We start from the raw sequence: 20,095 nt of genomic DNA on the forward strand, positions 1-20,095 counted from the left end.
TATATGCGCCTATATGTGCATAGAAGGAGCAATTATGATATTGTCTTACTCATGTATCTTGTGGTGTGATATACATGTTCCCCCTTATACGAATGTATCTGCTTATAGCAGGAACAATAGCTCAATCTACGACAAATGTTTATCAACAAACTCACTGTGACGTGAGAAGCATAATTCGCCATGTCTGTAAATACTGTGTGACAAATCTTCATGCATAAATAAAGCAAAAACTGTTAAGGTGATTTTGAAAATGGGGTTAAACTGCGGTAACTTGCGTGCCCAGCAACCGACACAGAACACGTACCGCCATGTTATAACTGTCATTCAGAAAAGGAAGATTAATCTTTCCTACTTAACATGTGCCAAATGCCATGCTGCGGCTGTACGCCCAACGCTCTAGTTAATTGACGTGTCCCTGTCTTCTTTTCTGAGCAGCTTGAGAGGCCTCTCATGTCCGATTTAAAAGGTTGTGCCAGGGCAGATACAAGTGCACGTCAATTTGAAGCTGTTCTGCAAGCCCAGAGAGTGTTCATTCATGCGGTTAAGCTCAAGAAGTGGAAGTCTTCGGCACTATTACATCCATTACAGGTAGACAGAGAGCCAGCCCTAAATTGATTCAAAGTTCATTTTATGCTAATGGGATACTTCTGAAATGCAAATTAGCATTTTGGCTATTCATCTACAATAGCCACGACAGCTGCTGAACTATTCATATTTTGTTCAAAATCCTGCTGCACTTTTCCTACCTATAATAAACAGAACAAAAGCAACAGGTGATGCACACGCTCGACCTATCTGTGCATACCAAATTTCTCTGCTTGTCCCGCACCCCTTATGTGCGGATCTCGTTGCTTGAGACTCTGGCGGAACATCCTCCCGCCACTCCCGCGGGTCTGTTTACATTTATGTGTGGACGTCCCGCCGTTCTGGCATACGGCTGCGTTACAAGACGCTCCGGTGCGGCATGGAGGATTTTGATCCACGCTGTGTGAGAAATGGAAGGCAATCATGGCGGTGGTGGTAGGGTTGGGATTTTAAGGCAGAGTCAGCATGACCCCGAGACAATGCGGCTCATTACAAGGATGTTCAGTGCATAGCCTGCTGTGAGCTGCTCAGAGATTCTGCAAGCTGTTTTGATGTCATAAACAACTGTCGGAATACAAGGGCTGTGTTAGCTGTAATACAATAATAACAGTACACAATACTTGACTATTAACAAATGCTTTAAAAAATAGAAAGCGCTGGCTTTCATTCACTGAACCAACGAAATTATGTTTACGTCCGCAGCTTCTGTTACTTCAGGAGCACTGTGCTGCAGCTTTCATTTTCATGCGCACTGAGATTGAGCGCATTTCCTGACCTCGAGGACAGCATAGCAAATATCGCGCAAGATAAAAAAAGAGTGCGATCACCCAGCCAATCCCACGACAAACAAGCATTTGCAATGCAATAGGACTCGTATTTACACAAGACCGATTGCATTGGAAAGGGGAAGGCGGGCGTCCAAGAAGACACAAACAGGCGTGGGAGGGTGAGAGGGGGGTGCAAGAAGTCACGGACTGCGGGAGTGGGTGGGGGTAACACAGGGAAGAAAATAGTGTTGGAGTAAAGGGGCCAATAGTCAGGGAAGGATACAAATCACATCATGGCCTCCAGGAGGAGGGACTAACAAGCCTAAAACCAATCAGAAGGCAGCATTTAGGATCTAAGCCAATCCAAAACATGGGCGGAGAGTGGGCAAAGCTTCAACGCTATAGTGTATACTGCATGTCTCGCAAAGCGAGCAGCGCATACACGTGCCAACGCTAGGCGAGACCTAAAAAGGAGGCACGTGATCTCAGGAAGGACCAGTTTGTTTGGGAAATAAACGTGTAAGGGAAGGTGGATGGATCGTGCTTGCAGTTCACTGACCTTCCTGGACAATGTTATGGCCACCAGGAAAGCTGTTTTGATGTTTAATAGATGTAGTGGACAGTAATCCATGGGCTCGAATAACAAGCACATCCAGAATTTCAGGACAAAATGTAGGTCCCATTGGTGCATAATGAAGGGTTTTGGTAGGAACAGATGTCGGAGTCCTTTCAAGAAACAAGTCACAACAGGTGAGTTGAACAGGGAGTGATGATCCGGCAACCTCAGGAAAGAAGAGATAGCTAAAAGAAACACTTTAACGGTGCCCAAAGAAAAGCCTTGCTGGGCTAAGAGAGGCTAAAGAGAAAATGAACAACAGCACCTGGAATAAAGGTGCGGAAAGGGTATCGGCCTGTTTTTAGGTGCACCATGCCACAAATTTGTCCCACCATGAAGTGCATACTGTCTTTGTTGAGGAACACCTGGCTGACAGAGTAACACCACAGATTTCTAGAGGAACATCAAAGACTGTCAGTTGTCATCGCTCAATCTCCACGCATGAAGGTAGAGCATGCGCAGGTTTGGGTACAGGACCCCGCCCTGCTGCTGTGGCAATACATCCTCCAGAAAGGGCAGCCTAATCTAAGGACCAATGCTTAGGCTCAGGAGTTTGAATACCAAATTCTCAGTGCCCAATCAGGCGTCACAAGAATGACATGGGCCCACTCATTCCAGATCATTTTGAGAACTCTTCCAAAGAGTGGCATTGAAGTAAAGGCATACTGGAGACCTGAGCTCAACTCAAGATGAAAAGCATCTCAGAGAGAGAGTTGCCATTGAAACTTCAGCGTGCATGAGGGTGAGCAGCCTCACTGAAATCCAGGATAGAGGCTGAATATCCTGGACTAGCCATTCCAGAGCATAACTGGGAACTGCGTTGTATCCAGAATAGCTTAAATGAAAGGGTGTGTCTATAAAGGAATCAAGTGTGACTTTGGCATGTTTATAGTCAACCCCAGTGAGTGCAGGAGGACTGCTGTAGTCTGGGGGAAGAAGACGACTGCCTGGGTCGAGCCTGCCTTCAACAGACAATCATCGCGGTAGGGGAAGAGTGGAACCCCTGACCTCTGCAGATATGCTGCAGCCACCACCACCACCTTGGTAAACACCCGAGGGATGCTGGAGAGGCCAAAGGAAGCAATGCAAACGGAAAGTGCTAGTGACACACTATGAACCGTAGGTACCATCTGTGGGCAGGCAAGATGGGAATATGGAAATAGGCATCCACCAAGTTCGACTCTATCATCCAGTCTCTGGGATCCAGAGCAGACAGAACCTGAGCCAATGTGAGCATCTTAAATGATAGGAGGGCAACATAATGAGTTTGGAGGTTGGTGATACCAGGGTGATGGCAGACTGGGTTGACCTCTGGCTGGTTCTCCCACAGCGTCTAAGGGAGCCTAGTCCTCAGCCATGAAAAGACTGGGGAGCCTGTTAGCCTAAGTGGCTGGGTGGGAATGGACGTGGCTGGTAGCCTCTTCTGAAGCCATGGAACAGGCAAAAGGCAGACTGGGGCTGGCAAGGAGTCATGGAGAGTCCAAGGAAGCAGGAGGTTGACCTGCTGTCCTAAAAGTGCTCAACTGCAGAATCTGCCTTGTCGCCAAACAGACTAGTGCCATCAAAGGGCATGTCCATGAGGAAAGCCTGTACATCCCCTAAAAAGCTAGTAGATCTTACCCAGGTGTGGCGTCTGAGTGCCACTGATGGCTCAATCGCTCTGCCTAGCAAGTGGATCACATCCAATCTTCAGCATATGGTCAACTTCGCTGCATCCATGCCATCAGCAATAGTCTGGGTCAGGATTGCTCAGCCCTTCTCCGAGACCATGGGCAGCACTAGCACAACTGAGTTCCAAACAGTGTGGGTGTATCAGCCCAAAAAGCATGTAGTATTCACCAACAGCAGTGGCAGGCTGGCGAAGAGAACATCCTCTTATCAAAATTGTCCAGCCTATTGAATTCCCTATCCAGTGGTGTGATATGGAACGTGCCAAGGTTGACTTTAGAGGTGGAGTTTTTTGTGGGACTTACCCGACTCGACTGCGAAAACGAACGTCAAGAGCGGATCCACGAATGGTCCAGGGACTTTCAACACAATTAGGATCTCAAATGTCGTGGAGTCTTACACCGTCAGGAAACCAGGAGCCTCAGTGACGGCTCCTGCAACACCTTCGGTTGCATGGCACAGCAGTTCTCAACGGTCTTGGAGTCATGGTCCGGCTCCAAACACCAAAGAAAAAAAAAAGGTGACAGGCACCACAGGACTTAAAACACAGTATTTTTGGGGGGATGTCCCTGACACACTAGGAGACAATATCCCATAAAAAGCTTGAATAAAACATCAAAAAAGGTAAGTCAAAAAGTGAATGGAGGTAGCTCTCTCCGGATCAGCACTGACTGGCACGTAAAGAAAAGAACTGAACTTAGCATACTGGGGTTGCGTTTATATAGGCCCGAGCATGCTGCTTCTGGCTAGGATGACACAGAGCCGACCGAAGGCACATACGCAGAGGTATGTTTGAAATGTTTCTGGATCCAGTCTGATGCTTGGGCAATATTCGACGGTAAGGAATATGTGGCTAGAAGTTTCTATCAGATTTAAATGTTAATTAAATTCATTTATTTATTGTTAGATACTGTCTTTGCGCCTAACTGGGTATCTTATGCACCCTTAAGTCCTTGCAATAAAAATGCATATATGTCCAAATTAAATGCAAAGGCGCTGAAAATAACATTATTGTTAACTAGCTATAATGCTGTATCAGCTGAAAGTGTTGTTATTTAAAAAACTAGCTAATGAACCTGGCATATCAATTAATGTTTTCTTGTTACTGCAGTGAAATATTGACGCTTTATAAAGTACACAACCTGCTTTCTGTGCTGTTTAAGTTGTACACATTTTTTAATGCACCTGGTGCTCTATCTATTAATTATTAGAAGGACAAAAGGAGCCTTAGGGCAGATGGACTTCGATTCTGTGACCTGCTCACAAAACTCCACAGCAAGCATTGAACCCACAGAGCCAGTCTGGTGCACACACGTTCTCTGCAACGCATCCCCTGGCTGCACTTCTCATGCTTACATATTTGGTCCTTTATTTTCTTTCTCTATAATAAAGCTGTGGTCAAGAAGTATTTGAGTGACATTTCGTGTGGTGTGGACAGCCTTTGGCCATCTTTGTGCTTGGAGGCCTCTGTTAATTTTATGGTGTATTATTTGTGTCTTTCACCAGCTAAATTCTCTTGCTTCTGTTTACTTTAGGTTTGGCCTATACATCTAGTTGTAGCCATTGCTTTAGCTGTTTAACCAGGCACATGTATTAAAATTCATTAATATATGCAGACATAATAAAAAGGGGCTTAGGTCAACCCTCATCATCCGTTAGCCTATTCATCTGTCATTCACAATTTGTTTTCCTCCACCCCAGCATACAGTATGGGGAAATAGGCCAGCCCACTTCAGCCATTAACTCTCTTGCACTGCGAGTGGCAGCATCTTTCTGATCACACATGCACATCTGCTTGAAAGGAATTACTTTTCAGGGTTGGTGGTCCAATACCTAGCGTAGCCAGTGTTTTTTTTATCCATTCTTTACCATTTATTTTGATACTTTTTAGCCGTCCATGGGTGTTTAAACTATTTATTCAGGTTTAAGTAATTCAAAGCCAATAGCACCGTTTCTTTTTGTAAATACATATCAAATGTCCTTGATTGTGCATTAAAACTAACAAGAACTACTATATCTGTGCACACATATTGTTCTAATAAATTTATACGCACTTACTTTTATCATTTGTATTTTTTATTCGTTTCCATGCAGATGCTCACCCACCTTAAAGAAGGGACATTTTCTTCTATTTTTTTGTGGCATATCCTTTCAATTAAAATGATTTCAATACCAGGTCTGGGTCCACCTACCTGATACCAAGCACTCCTAGTTGCAATTAATCAATGGTTAATTTTTTCATTTTAAATGTTTTATTGCAGGGGCACATTCGGGCCGGGGCTTGTTTTCTTTTTTTGTGGCATATGATTGCAATATAGAATAAAAAAACAAAAACATCACACCAGCTCAAAATAGCCAAAAATCTACCCAAAATCACACCAAATAATGCTTGTCCCTTTTGATGGGCATTATGTACTTTTTTATTTGAGCTCTATTGAGTTGAGTCTCTTTTAATTTAAGGTTTAAAAAGTGCATTATCTCCTCATCCCTTCCGTGTCCCAGTCCTTACATAATTTGAGGTTTGTCTATCTTTCATAGGCAACCCATGATCCAGATACAGAAAAAGTATCATTCTTCCCTTACATCTGCACCCTTGCCCCTAGGCCCAGTCTATTAGCAAAGGCCTCAAATGTGAAGGTTCACCTCACCTGCTCCTGTTGTTTTGTATGAGTCCCTGCTGATGTTAACTTGGTTGTGGTAGGGCATCGGTTCTTTGTAGTTAATCCTTTGTATTTTTCTGTTTCCCAGGATCTTGTTGATGCATGACAAAGGGGATCCTCTCTATAGCGTAGCATGGGCTTCCTATGTAAGACGTTCTTAAGAAAGTCCATGGAAGCTCAAGTTGTGCTGGGCTACCTTCGTGGGGAATCGTTTCACCAACAGCCACTCTAGAGTATGTAAAGAATAGGCTGGAAGGAGAAGCAGAGAAGGGTTCTTCAGGGTGTACAAGGGCCTAGTCAAAGTAGTATGGTGTCCATATTAACTGCAAGGCCTTCACAATCAAAATCTTCTTTGTGGTCAATAAGTAAGGCTGCATTTTTCATATCTTGGTCAAAGGAGCTTTGAGTCTGACCTCTTATTACTGAATATCTGTCACCTTGGATTGGGAGTTATGGGCCTTTATTTTTTTAACACGATATCATTTGTGAATCTGCACAGTGGGTTCAGTGCTCCATAAAGGATTTGGAGTTCATAGGAGAGAGGTCAAGAGACCCCCATGGGGAATGGAGTTTCTTTACCATTTGTTACCTTCCTTACTGACCTTTTTAAGGACCAGTTGGGGGAAGGACATGGGAGAAATATGATTGTGCTGTAGTTGTTCAGATCTAGACTCACAGACTAACAGATACAAAGGTGTGAGGTCAGCAATTTTCTTGCTCTTACACCTGCTTGATCAGCTAGCAATTCGATCTTACTTTGCTTTAAGGACCTCACTATTAGTTTTAGGTTTTACCCCACCTGTCTACAAGCATTTATGGGTAATTAGCTCTATTCTTATCAGTGGCAATTGAAAACTGACAGCATTTCTTGTATGAGTTATGCCTTTTGCAACAAAGTCCTTTTTATTGCTCAATTTTACTTGCCCTGAGGATTCACAGACAGCTTTTGATCACAGGCGTTTGCTTCCGCCACCTTCGATCTTGTTTGTAATCTTATGTACATGTAGAATACAGCTTTGGTTTCTTTGTGTTGTTGTGTTCATGCAGCAAGGGAAACACACTGCTAGGTTTCACTATTCTTCTGCCGAAGATAAAGAAAGGAAATGGCGCATGATGGCAACTGAAGCTCCTGCCAGATCAGAGTCTCAAATACAGGCTCTTAACAAATTCCTTTCTGTGGCCCTGCAGAGAGCGAGGGGGTCCGGTTAAGCACTATGTGTAGTTTACAAAAATCCCTTTCCTTCTCCTGTGTCAGACTCTTCATCAGATGACTCTTCTCCTTACTCTAGGTCATCTCGGCCTTCTGAACAACATGATGAGGATTAGTGCCTTACCCAGACAAAGTTAATTGTGTACAATGGTCAGAACTGCCTGCCATTTTTCTTTATTTAAACGAGAATCTCCAATTAACAGTAGAAGATGACCTTTCAATTCCATTTTGGGGATGTTTCAACAGTTCCAGGTTTTGCGTTGTCACAGACCGCGGATTGACAGAGAAATCTAGTACCTAATTATGATAGGGTGGAGAGATCCTATCAAAGTAGCTTTGCCTAGGTTTCTCAGAAAACTGTTCCCTTTGGCTAAAAGGGAAATGGGTCATTCTTCAATTTTGACTTTTGACCCCATGTTGGCAACCTCGATGAGCCAATCCTCAGAGGTAACACAGAATGTGTTAGTGTTGGGACCTGTTCATCAGAGAGTGGAGGCTACTCTAACGAAAAGCTATGCTGGTTTGAATCTAACACTAACACAAGTGTTGATGAAGTTTACCCATCACAATATCTAGCCAAGACTTTTCAAGCATTAACATTGTCTCTGAGGTCCTTGAAGGACTCCTAATAAACATTGAGGTTAAGGCCAATTTCTGTCCAATGTGACTTGTGATATTCAAAAGCATTTCCATTTGCCTCTAGGTCTAATGTGCCACGCTGAAGACAAATTAATCTGAAAGACTGATAGGCACATGGCACTCAGAAAGTAGCTCTCTTGAAGATATCTTTTTTGGAGATTAGAGAAGCTCATTTGTCACTTTTTAAAAAACAAAAGCATAACCAGATTTTCATAAGACAGCATAAGTCAGTTGAGTCTTTCCGTCAGTCATCCCAAGTCAAAGATGTATGCATTTCTATTTCTACTAATCTTCCAACAGGAGGCGATTCCAGAATTTCTTTTGTCCCAAAGGAGCCCCCTGCTCTGCATTTCCCGGCACTAAATCCAGGCAGGAGTCCTGACAATGCAACCACTGCCTGTAGGATGTACTGGGATGAGGTACGCTTTCTCTTTTCAATCACCACTGGGAGAAATCAATTTCCAACTCTTGGGTTCAAGAGATCATTCAGCAAAGGCTATTGTCTGAATTCAATGTGAGGCAACCAGATCCCAGCTCCTTGGCCTCTGGATTCATGAAAACATTTGGCTCTATTCAGGGAGTAGCAGATTTAGTGGAGAAGAATGTAGTGATCCCAGTCCCACCATTAGCGGTGGGTCAGAGGATTACTCCTGAACGCATAAGATATTAAAATCATGTCAGAAGTATCAGCTGATCCTCAATCTAATCATTCTAAACTTTTATTTAAAGGTAATACATTTTAAGATAGAGACCCTTCAAAGAATCATTCATTTGGTCTCTCCAGAAGAGTTCACAGCAGCCATTGACCTTCAGGATGCTTACTTACATTTAGATATCCATCCAGCACATTAGAGATGACATTCAAGGGTACCACTGGCTGTCCCAAATATTACCTTTGGGACTCACACTCTCCAAGAAATTCTCCATGGTAATATCACTGATGGTGGATATTCTTGTTAATCTATGTGTTCTAATTCATACCTATCTGGATGATTGGATAATTTACTCTCCACAACAGACAAAGTAGCAGTGTCATCTCTTAACCCACCACAGCTTTCTGATCAGTCAAAATAAGTACTGCCTGACTTCACTAGACAAGATTCCTGGCTCACTTAGAATTTGTGTCTCTTCCCATTCTGAAAGCATCCAAGCTCTTTCATTGACTGTCTATATTATTGGCTCAAGAGACAGCACCAACCAGGGATCACATTCAAGTGTGAACCAGTGAGTTTTTGCCTGCAGCAGGCAAATAGTAATGCTTTGTGGTCTGGATATAGCCATTTTGGATTGGTGGTTTCTCGTTTCACAATTCTCCTGTGTGATTAAGGAGTCTTAGAATAGTCTACACCTAAGCACGCCGGTGCAAATTTTTGGAGCAGATCATCCCAGGAACTCAAGTCCAGAGATCATAAGGAACATTTTGAAACAGTCTATCAAATCACAAAAAAGGGTTCCTTTCTTCCTCCCTAGGCCTATTGTGACAGATGTCGGAGAAATGGGGTGGGGGATACTTTGGTATTTTTCACAGCACAAAAAGTTTGATTTCCATTGAAGGGTTTCAATCTTTCAATTGGAGTGAATGAGCAGCACGGCATTTTGATCTCCTCTGGTTTGCTCTAATTGAGAAGAGTAAGGTGATTATGAAAGATACAGACAATACAGTCATATAGTCTTCTATAAAAGAAAGTTAGGTATGGGGTCTCAGTCTCTGAACTCTTTGGCTTCCAGATAGGTTGTTAAACAGAACAATATATTTTTGTTCCGTCAGATTCCCATATCCAAGGATAGACAATGTGGAAGCAGACCATGTAAACAAAGAACAACTTCTGTCTCTCTCAAGCATATCACAGCAATATTGGAATACTCCAGCAAACCTCTTTGAAAACGCCCAAAATGCACTTCTTCTTTGTTTGCACTTCATGTTGTGGTTTTGCTTGGCTGATGCTCTATCCTATATTTGACTACAGCCTTATGAAATGACTCTTCTGCTAATGTATGTCTTTCCTCGCTCGCCACTGAATGAACTGGTTTCCTCTGCTTCACATCCTAACAGTTGCCTCCAGAATGGATCTTTCTTCTGAAACCTATCCCACTTCTGAGAATCCTTCTCTCTCTAATTTTCTATCACAGCCTCTGCCTGTCAGCTCGATGCTTGAGACATGAGAGTTATAGCAATTAGGTTTCTCTTCAAGTTTGGATGCTTCTGTCAAGAGCTAAAACTATAAAATCATATTAAAAGCATTGGTCTTCTTTCTCAGAACTATTCTTTGGATCCCTGTAGCTTTGAACCTTGTGGATTCTTCAGTTTCTGGAAGATGGTTTTGATCTAGGTCTGTGTTAAGTCCTTCTGCGTTTGGTGACGTGGGCTTTCCACCACAGAGAGGCAAAGTGGTCATTTGTTACAAGTATCTGCACTGCAACATCCTGCTTTCAGACCTGTTGCTTCTTTTTGGGGATCTATCTTTAACTCTTGAGGCTTTGTAGGAGTCTTCCTCTACGTGCCAGTCTTTCCAGACCAACTAATTTTGTTTCTGTGTTCCTGATTCCTAATGTACTATCTACAATGCACCAAGAGCATGAAACTACTCTCGCTTATTTCTTTCTGAATTTTTCTTCACAAGGGGGTGGAATCTTTACATCTACTTCAGTCACCAGAGCAATTCAGATTTACATTTCTACTTCTGCTAGTTATCATCTCTGTGATTCTCTCTTGAACACTGGTGTTTCTTCAGCATGGGTGCATGCTTCAGCTTCTTCCCTCAGTTTCTGAATGACGTCTGCAATTTATTTTTCTTATGAATCTTAGAGAGCCTCTCTAGCTGGTACAGTGTAAGGTCATTCCACCCTTGGGCAGAGGCAGGGTGTACATTCAAAAGTGATATTTGTCACACTGTCAATTGAGCAATCCTTTCTGCAATCATTTCCCACAGCAACAACGAATCCCTGGAGTTTAGGGCCAAGGTCCTATCAGAGGTGATTCCTTTCTAAATTCTCTTTTAATGCATTTTCTGTAATACATAAAGTCTGTGTCTTTCGAGGGAACAGGTTGGGTTCCTACTGCTTTAGTATATCCTCAAATTGTGTAATGACTAGAATGAGGAGGTTTCAAGAGGTAAGGTGCTGATTATTTACTGGTAATCTTCATGTCTTCATTAATCTGATTAACCTTCCTTGTCCCAGTATTTCCTTCCCTTCCTCCCTCTCTTATTCTCCAGCCTTGGTCCACAGTGCTGGATGAGGTGAGAAGATTCTTTCCATTTATGGTCTGTTTTAGAGGACAGTTCCTAGGGAAAGGTGAGTGGTGTGAGGGAAGGAGGGGTACATTTTTCTTTTCTGTGGTTAGCTAAGTCATGTGTTGCTTTGGGGAGGTAGACATGCCTGAAATTATGTAAGTTATGGCATAAGGAAGGTAAGCAAAGTCATAAAGATGACCAGTAGGTAAACAGCAAATCTTTGAGTAAGTTTTCCTACTACTGATCTGTTCAGTGCAGAATCACATGAAAAAAGTTTTGAAGGATGTTGATAGGAAGGAGGAGGAAAGGCCAGGATAGAGGTGCCTGGTTTAAAGTAACAATACAAAGAGCATGGAATCCATTTGCAAAAGTATCCCATGTGCACTACCTGCTGGTCATTTCCAACCTGTCCCAGACTGATGAGGCAGGCTTTAAATTCTTCAGGCCGCAGCTCCCCAGACTCAGTCTATTAGTATGTTATGGGTGACACACAAAGAATTTAGAAAGGAAAGTAATTAAAAAAGTGTTAGTTGCAAATAATTCTGACAATCAGGGAAGATTACAGTACTAATTAGCAGAGGCAAAAGAGAGCCAGCGTTTTGAGGAGTACAGCTAGTTTTGGCCAGGTTAGATGTTCTCTGTACTGTGAGGTCTCCATGCATTTCAAACCACCCAAAACATGAGACATATTAGAGTTGTACATATCCACCTGTAATTAGCTCAGCATTTCAATTCACTACCCAACAAACACTTAAACATTATTGATCTCTGCTTAGGGCATTGAGGATATTAACCACTACTACATGCCAACACCAACATTAAAGGCCTGGGCAAGTGGAGGAGCATCAAGAGAGGAAGCAAAATTAATAGTAAAGTGGCTTAGTAAGGTGAATGGGCAAGTAACAGCTTTAAAAATCGACAGAATGTGGCCAGTAAAGCTTTTACCACCCCTGCCCTCAGCACAGTCTCCTACAAGCTTTTTAGCAAATCAGCTGTCCCCCTCTCTTTCATATTCCTGAATCAGCAGATTTATAATGAACAGAAAATATTGCCAAACATCTTTCTTAATTGCCAGCGTTATAAGCATATTAAATTGCCTGAGCCAGTCTCCGCATTCTATATCTGGTGTCAATATCATTGAAGTTTGATACTTAATCGTTTGTTCGGCCTAGGATTAAAATAACTGGCACAGCAGTTCTTAAAGAAGCAAACTTAGAATTTTCTTTCATATTGTTGTGAATACTAGACCTGTCTGACTTTCTTCAGTGAGAGGTGATCAAGGTGCATAACAAGTACACATTGCAAATACAGATTCAGGGGAACAGAGAAAGTGCCAACACACATTTCACAATTCAATGTTGCCTCTCTGGAGTAATGCTCAGGAAATGAGACCAGCACTTTTCGATGACAGTACCCACATAATGTACAATTTAGCATATCATTAAACAATAATTCCCTGAAAGGATAATAACATATAATTAGCAACGGTTAATCATGGAATGATGTAGGAATGTAATATAGAATTAGTGGACTATACAGTATAGCCTAAACCTTAATCTAGCCCTGAAGAAGCAGCAATATGCTCTGAAAGGTGTTGACTTTAGCCATTTTCACAACAATTAGTGATTGGAATGTTTTTGATGACTGAGTAATAAAGACATATCAGGAGAAAGAACATCATTATTGGAATCATTGATGACTACCTATAAGAAAAACTTTTCAGAATTATATGTAAAGGTTTAATGCTTGAAAGGCATTTGCTCTTTGGGGTCACCCATATATAAAATGTGAATTTGGATTTCAGGCAGTTAGGGCAAGACATTGATAGCTCACCTATAACTCTAAGGTTCTGACTAAGCTTTAACATTGCATAATGAAAGAGCTGAGCAAACTGAAAGAAGGCGTCCCTCTGGGGGCTTCCACCTGGTGTAGGAAAATGTGTGAGTACTGTACCCTGTCAAAGTGGTTGAAGGAGGACCGGAATTCATTCATTTGCTGCTGGGTGATGCCCTTGGCGTCTCTCGTTAGGATCTGTGTCTCAATCTCATTGATGGTCCTGGCGATGGTAGTGAGGAGCAGTTCCCACCCAACCCGGATGTGCTGTGGGAAGAAGAAACAGCCATTAATTCAGTGATCAGCTAATAAAGGCATGATATTAGTGGATATAACAAATAGTTGGAGAACCACAGCAAGTCACAGAAGACACTCGTATGGAAGGATGAAAACATGTTAACTATTTTTGTTGTTTTCCTGATCCACCATTGTCATTTCAATGCACTTGCATTAATGTTGGTTCCTGAAAAGGCCCAATAGATCATTTCCCTTCAAACATTTAATATTTTTAGCCCAGTGAGTGTGTGATCAGTGCCTAGAAGTAGGTGCAGATTCACAAAACAAATCAGCTCTACAATTGGCAAGCTTATGCCTACTATTTTTATTAAGGTACTTCTTTTATTGTATTAAGAAATGTTTTATAGCATAATTGTTTTGTTTTCCTGATGCACCATTGTCATTGATAAATCTTTGCTGCTGTAGGCAATGCACTTGCATTAATGCTGGTCCTGGCAATGGCCCAGTAGATAATTTCCCATCAACAGTTTAAGTTTTGTAGCCCAGTGAGTGTGTGATCAGTGCCTAGAAGTAGCTGCAGATTCACCCAAAAATTGAGGCTCTCCAATTGGCAAGCTTCTGACTCCTGTTTTTGTTAAGGTACTTCTTTTATGGGATTAAGAGATATTTTATGACATACGCACCTACATCTACGAAGAAAAATGTTTTCTGATAGTGCATCTAAAGCAGTACATTTTCTGCCAGTGAATAATGTGCCGGTTTATGGCCAAGCAATTAGGTTTAAATTGTAAATGCACCACAGCTTCTTGAGAACGTTTGGAAATTTTCACATAAAATCAGCATATTTACTCTAGTTTTTTAAAAATAGGTTGAAGTGCACAGACAGTATGTGAAAATCACTGGAAATGTTGAATGGGCATAATGAGACGTCCTCCTCCACCGGTCATCTCTTTTCCACGGGACCCAGCCAGATCCCATAACCAATCCTGGCACTGCATCTCACCAGCATGTGAGTAGCACCAGGATTGGTTGGAGCGGCCTCAGTCTGTACTTTCAAGAGTGTCGGAGGCCTGCACATTCTCTAACCCAGCTGTCTAATCATATGCAAAGCCCTATGGTCACTGCTTACCTCCATTGAATAATTGGTGTGCTTGTTATCGAAAACAAGGGACTCTTGTATAAGCTGGTGATCTCCTTCCAACTTGTCAATATTTAACTTGTAACTGACGATATTGTGTTCATGCTGCTTCAGCTGGTTCATCTGATCCTCCAGGGGTCCACCAATTGTAACAGTGCTACGGGCGACCTCCTGATAAAAATTAAACACAAAAACATTGTGAGAAAAATCACCCCGGTGATACACATTTTGAAAAGGAAACTTTCTGGACCAGATTATTAGCTCCATTCCAGCCCTTGAAAGCCTCTTCCTAGTGTCATTCGACAGATCAATTTGCTATCTAGATATTCATCTGCACCCCTTCTGGGCAGCAGTCCTGCTCCACCAAGGTCGTCCCATTATTGTGCTCAAACTGCACCTCTGCACTATGGAGACCACAACTGAATCCACTGGCAACATCCTGCTAGGCTTTCTCAATTTTCCAAACAGCATCAACACACAGCCCCCTAGAGCTGTAATTTAACACACAAGCCCTCCCCAATCTCACACAACCTAGAATCCAACAGCGGTAAGTACTAAATCAGTAAGCAATAAGTAAATGGTGCAAAGCTGAACTCCACATCGAACTAACTGAAAACACTCCACTCATTAAGCAAAAACGTAATTAACACAGCTAGAGCTGCCTACTCCATACCAACTACCACAGAAGCTGATAACTAAGTCATTCAACAAGTGCAATGCTTTCTACAGATTCCTAACTCACAATACAGCCATTAGCAAGCACTACCAGCCGCGGTCCGTGCAGGTGACAGCGGTGGGGCCAGGTAAGGGGGGATTTCGAGGGACGATGCCAAGGGAAAATTAATTATTTATTTAATTTTCCCTCAGCCTCATCCCTCGAAATCCCTCCTTACCCAGCCCCACCGCCGTTACCTGCAAGGACCGCGGCTGAGCCCTACATAAACACTACCAAGCAACTTACCCCCATGATGACAATCTCACCTGACGACATCCCCAAATGGATCACCTTAATGTCAATTTCAATCACAGACCTTACCAACTTCTTTGTTGCTAATTAGATGTCCAAATAGGAATATGGCATCCATGTTAAGATGAGGTGGTCCAAGCAGCAGTTGGTAAATATAATATATATATATATATATATATATATATATATATATATATATATATATATATATATATATATATATATATATATATATATATTCACTTAAAAAACCATAGGTTTCACACATGTTATAGTTAGCTGGACATTTCACTCGTAAAAAACCATTGAAATTCCCCCGTTATAGTTAGTTCAGATAACTATAACTCGCGCGACCGCAATCCACTGCTGATGATGTCACATATTACATTACTTATGACATGGTCAGTGACATCACTGATGACATCTTCCTTGTGATAGAGTGGCGGTCGATCGAGTTATAGTTATTTGAACTAACTATAATGGGGGAATTTCAATGGTTTTTTACGAGTGAAATGTCCAGCTAACTATAACATGTGTGAAACCTATGGTTTTTTAAGTGAATTTGCAAGGTTTTTTAAATGCTAATTCCTAACTATAACGTGTGTGAAACCTATGTTTTTTTCAGTGAATTTGTACAGTTTTTTAAATGCTAATTTATTTATGTATTATTATTTTTTATATATATTCATTTTACAATAAACTACGTATTAAATTTTTTTTTGGGGGGGGGGGGTTTCACCGTGCGCGCACCCCCGCGAGTTTTTAAAAAAAAAAATGTAAAAAAAAAATTCTGCCTTCGGGGTCCTTCAGGGACCCCCTGACAAAGGCTAGGGGGTCAGGAATTCTCTACCCTGCCCCCTTTTCACGTTCGCCACCTTCCTTTTTCACTCTCGCACTGAAAACAAACAAAATGGCAGCCGACACTTCCTGATTTCGACCGATTTGAACGTTGACTAACATGTAACCACCAATCAGAATTACGCTTGAGCACGTTAGGGTGCTCGCACGGTGCGCGCTTATAGATATTTATATGCTTTTAAATGCTAATTTCTCAGGGACTACTGAACAGATTGACACCAGACCTGCAAAAGGCACTTCCCTGACCTGAGGACTACCTCTCTGCCAAATTTCAAGTAATTCTGTTCAGCCGTTCGGGCTGTACCTTCAACTAAAGGTCCTATGGAAAAATGCATGGGGAAAACGCGTTTTGGGACCCCCCTTTTTTCTCGGCTCCCGTTTGACGAATCACCCCGAGACTTTCAGGGTAGGAGCTGAACGGAGCGCCCCATTAGTTTTGAAAATTTCGCGAGGATTTGTCAACCGGCGCCAAAGTTATTCAAAATAGAATTTTCAGATTTTCTATGGAAACTTGGTCCTAACTATAACTATCTACTGGCGACCGAGCAGATAATATATATATATATATATATATATATATATATATATATATATCTTTTTACATTCATTGCACATCAGGTTACAAGTAACAGGTAACCAACTAGTAGGCTCAAGCCTTGTTCCAGGTTACCCTGTAACTAGAACATGATGACTCCATCTCAGCTCATCCTGGAATGAGCTTTCTTAACTGACCAATGTCAAAAACATAACCCATACATTCCACAAACACTTTTATAAAACATTCACACCCTTAGTATAGTGTAGTAAAGCCCTCAGATTGTTGGGTCAGCAGTGCTTTTCTGCTCTTTCTGAATGACGCTGCACTTTCCTGCCTATGAGCTTAAATTGTTGACCTATTACAGGGTTTACACGTGGTTCTGTGTTACTCATCAACAATGAACAAACCCCTGCTGGACTTGAAGTGTAAACAAAGTGTGCCCACATCCTTAGTACATTATAGCTGCAGCCCCCTCACTAGGTGATGCAGAGACTGCAGTTGGTGGCAAGTGAGATTCATTTAAGGGGTACAAGCTCACCTATCTGCACCCCTGTAAGAGTAACCTACTGACCTTCTCTAGGAAAAATCCATTCAGACTTCCATAAATGGGGTCCTTCTCTTCCACTTGAATGTATAGTGTGTATTTGGGCTTACATGTGGTATGCATGGAGACCTTGTGTGGTAGGAAAGGTGTCCTCTGAGAGGACCTTTCACCCTTTGTGTCCTCAGGGCGCTCCCAGGGACTGTGACTATTAGACCCACTAGCAGTATCCGCAATGTTTAATTTTAGCTCAGGGATGTGCATGAACACAAAATAAGTTTGAATGCTTAGTCTGCCTGCAGATCTTGTTGGAGACATGCTGGTACCCATTCAGGCCCAATCTACATTCCTTCTTGCTCTGCCCTTGGCTCCTCCAACAGCCTTAATATGTATATCTTGGTTATAGTGGAACACATCACTGGGTCTGGATACTGTCAGTCAAAGAAACAGATGTACAGACTCAGAATAGCTCTGGCTATAACCCTAAGAGGGTTATTCCGACCCCCACTGCATTAAAAAAAACAGCATTGAAAGAACAGCACTGATTTACGATTTTTTAGCCAAGTTCGCGAGCGGCATGAGTGCAAATTGCTTCGTATGTGCAAAAAAAAAAGCGGAAAAATATTAAAAGACATACGTGAAAAGCAAGCACGGAAAATTGATTTTGGGGGACAGGAAGAGACAGGTTATCGTCCTCCATTTAAAGAAAGACTGGGAAGGAAACAGTTTGAGACATCATACTCTCCCACTCCCCATAAAAACACATCAAGAAAGCTATATCGATGATAAAACACTCATAAAAATTGCAATGTTTTGACCATCACAATTTCACTTGGAACCAGGAGGCATTTGAGAAGTTATTAGTGTTTCACCATTTCCATCGACTACGCATATTTTACAAGTAGCGTAATCTTAATATTGGTAGAACGTCATAGGTGTAACAACAAGGAGTTTAGTTATATTAATTCAATACCAATACCTACAAGATATAATAAATGTTACATTGACTACCAGAACAAATAACATATAATCAAAGTTATATTTGCAAGATACATATATAATATGACATATAACAAGTATTATTTTGGCAATATGTCAATACCGAAAACACATAATTACTAGGAAATAATGAGCCCTTTCTTTACCAAAAAGGATAATTTAATGAGTAGTTATTATGAGATTCTTATCCAACTATTAAGATTTTGGGCGAAAGATGGAGTGTAGGAAGCACATGAGCTGTCAGAGTAAGCTGTAGTCCCTACGGCATGTAGAAGAGTTTATGTGGAGACTGTGCTTATGCATGTGTTAAGTTAAAGTCACGCAAAACCAAAGTATAACAAAGGAAGAACGCACGATTTGCCACTTTGTTACCTCTATGCGCTGCAGAATATTTGCAGATTCTGGGAGTATACCTCATACTCCCGCACAGTCAGTCATCGACCTCTGTGTGAATTTCAAACACTGATACTAGTTGGCTGGTAGATGTGTTTCTGTGTTACTGCTTTCTCTAACGAGTTACTTAACCTTTGGATAATATACTGAGAATGCCAATGCAGTCAGAAACGATCTATCACTCTCAATTAGATGTGACATAGTAAAATAGAGGTGCAAATCGAGTCCCATCAATGACTCATTGTTTATGTTGTTACATAAATGCAAAACCTCAACAAACGAACATTTAACGACAGACAAAATGGCACCCACTTATTGACTAGGGCCTATGGTAGTGAACAACAAAAGACGTGAATACGTGATTACCTCCATTTTGTTCTGGATCCAGGGTCCGATTGCGTTAGCCTGAGCAGCAAACTGGCGACGAAGGCGTTCGTTGCCATGCTGGCGGTTGAGTTCCTCCTGCATCGACTGATCTCTTAGTGGCACTAGCTTCTTTACCTGTCATTGGATAAATGAAAGTATTCACAAAACCAGTCATCGTCTGAATCCCCACTTTTTTCCTGATGGTTGGTTGCCACGCTACAGGGTCGTTTACCATCCTACTGTTACAGAGGCATATAAGCACATCCTAAAATCCCCAGCAATGCCTGCACCAGGACTCTTTAGACATTAGACTGGAGAGAGACGAGAGAGAGAGAGAGAGAGAGAGAGAGAGAGAGAGAGAGAGAGAGAGACGAGAGAGAGAGAGCGCGAGAGAGTGTTTATGCATGCTTGTGTGTGTTAATTTTACTTTTTTGATGACAAGTAGCATTTAACACAACAACATAAAGAAGCCCAACATCTAGTAATCTCTGACCTATAACAAGACACGTTGATGATTCAATTGATCCCTCTTTTGCTGTTACTCTGTGCCAACTACAATGTGTCTGTCTTCTTCCTGAAGCAGTAGTCAGCGTGAGAAAGGACCCGGGCCGGGGAAGGCAGAGCCGGACCCGATCGAGGCCCGGGTAAAACGCCGGCCGGCGGCGGGACCCCCCCACGCCACGCCCCCCGCAATTAAAAGACCCGGCTAGGCCGGGGAGGGCAGGGATAGGCCCGAAAACAACGGAAGCTCCCCCCCCCCAATCAGGGGGCGAGAAGGATAGGCAAGGGGGGGGTTAAGAAGGGCCAACGGCCCGGGAAACCACATTTCGAATTTCCCCCCCCGCAA

At 42.2% G+C, this 20,095-nt stretch overlaps 1 protein-coding gene across 1 annotated transcript in view; it reads right to left on the bottom strand.

Annotated features, from left to right (window-relative positions):
- Positions 1 to 20,095, bottom strand: part of ACTN2 (actinin alpha 2) — a 266,246-nt gene that overhangs the window by 23,149 nt on the left and 223,002 nt on the right. Inside the window, exons 16-18 of the mRNA XM_085611425.1 lie at positions 19,249 to 19,383; positions 14,578 to 14,757; positions 13,332 to 13,478 (exon numbers count right to left, since the gene is read on the bottom strand). Coding sequence (XP_085467551.1) covers positions 13,332 to 13,478; positions 14,578 to 14,757; positions 19,249 to 19,383 — 462 coding nt within the window. The remainder of the gene's footprint in view (positions 1 to 13,331; positions 13,479 to 14,577; positions 14,758 to 19,248; positions 19,384 to 20,095) is intronic.

The sequence above is a fragment of the Triturus cristatus genome, chromosome 6 (genome assembly GCF_964204655.1).
Source record: "Triturus cristatus chromosome 6, aTriCri1.1, whole genome shotgun sequence".
In the NCBI taxonomy this organism is placed as follows: domain Eukaryota; kingdom Metazoa; phylum Chordata; class Amphibia; order Caudata; family Salamandridae; genus Triturus; species Triturus cristatus.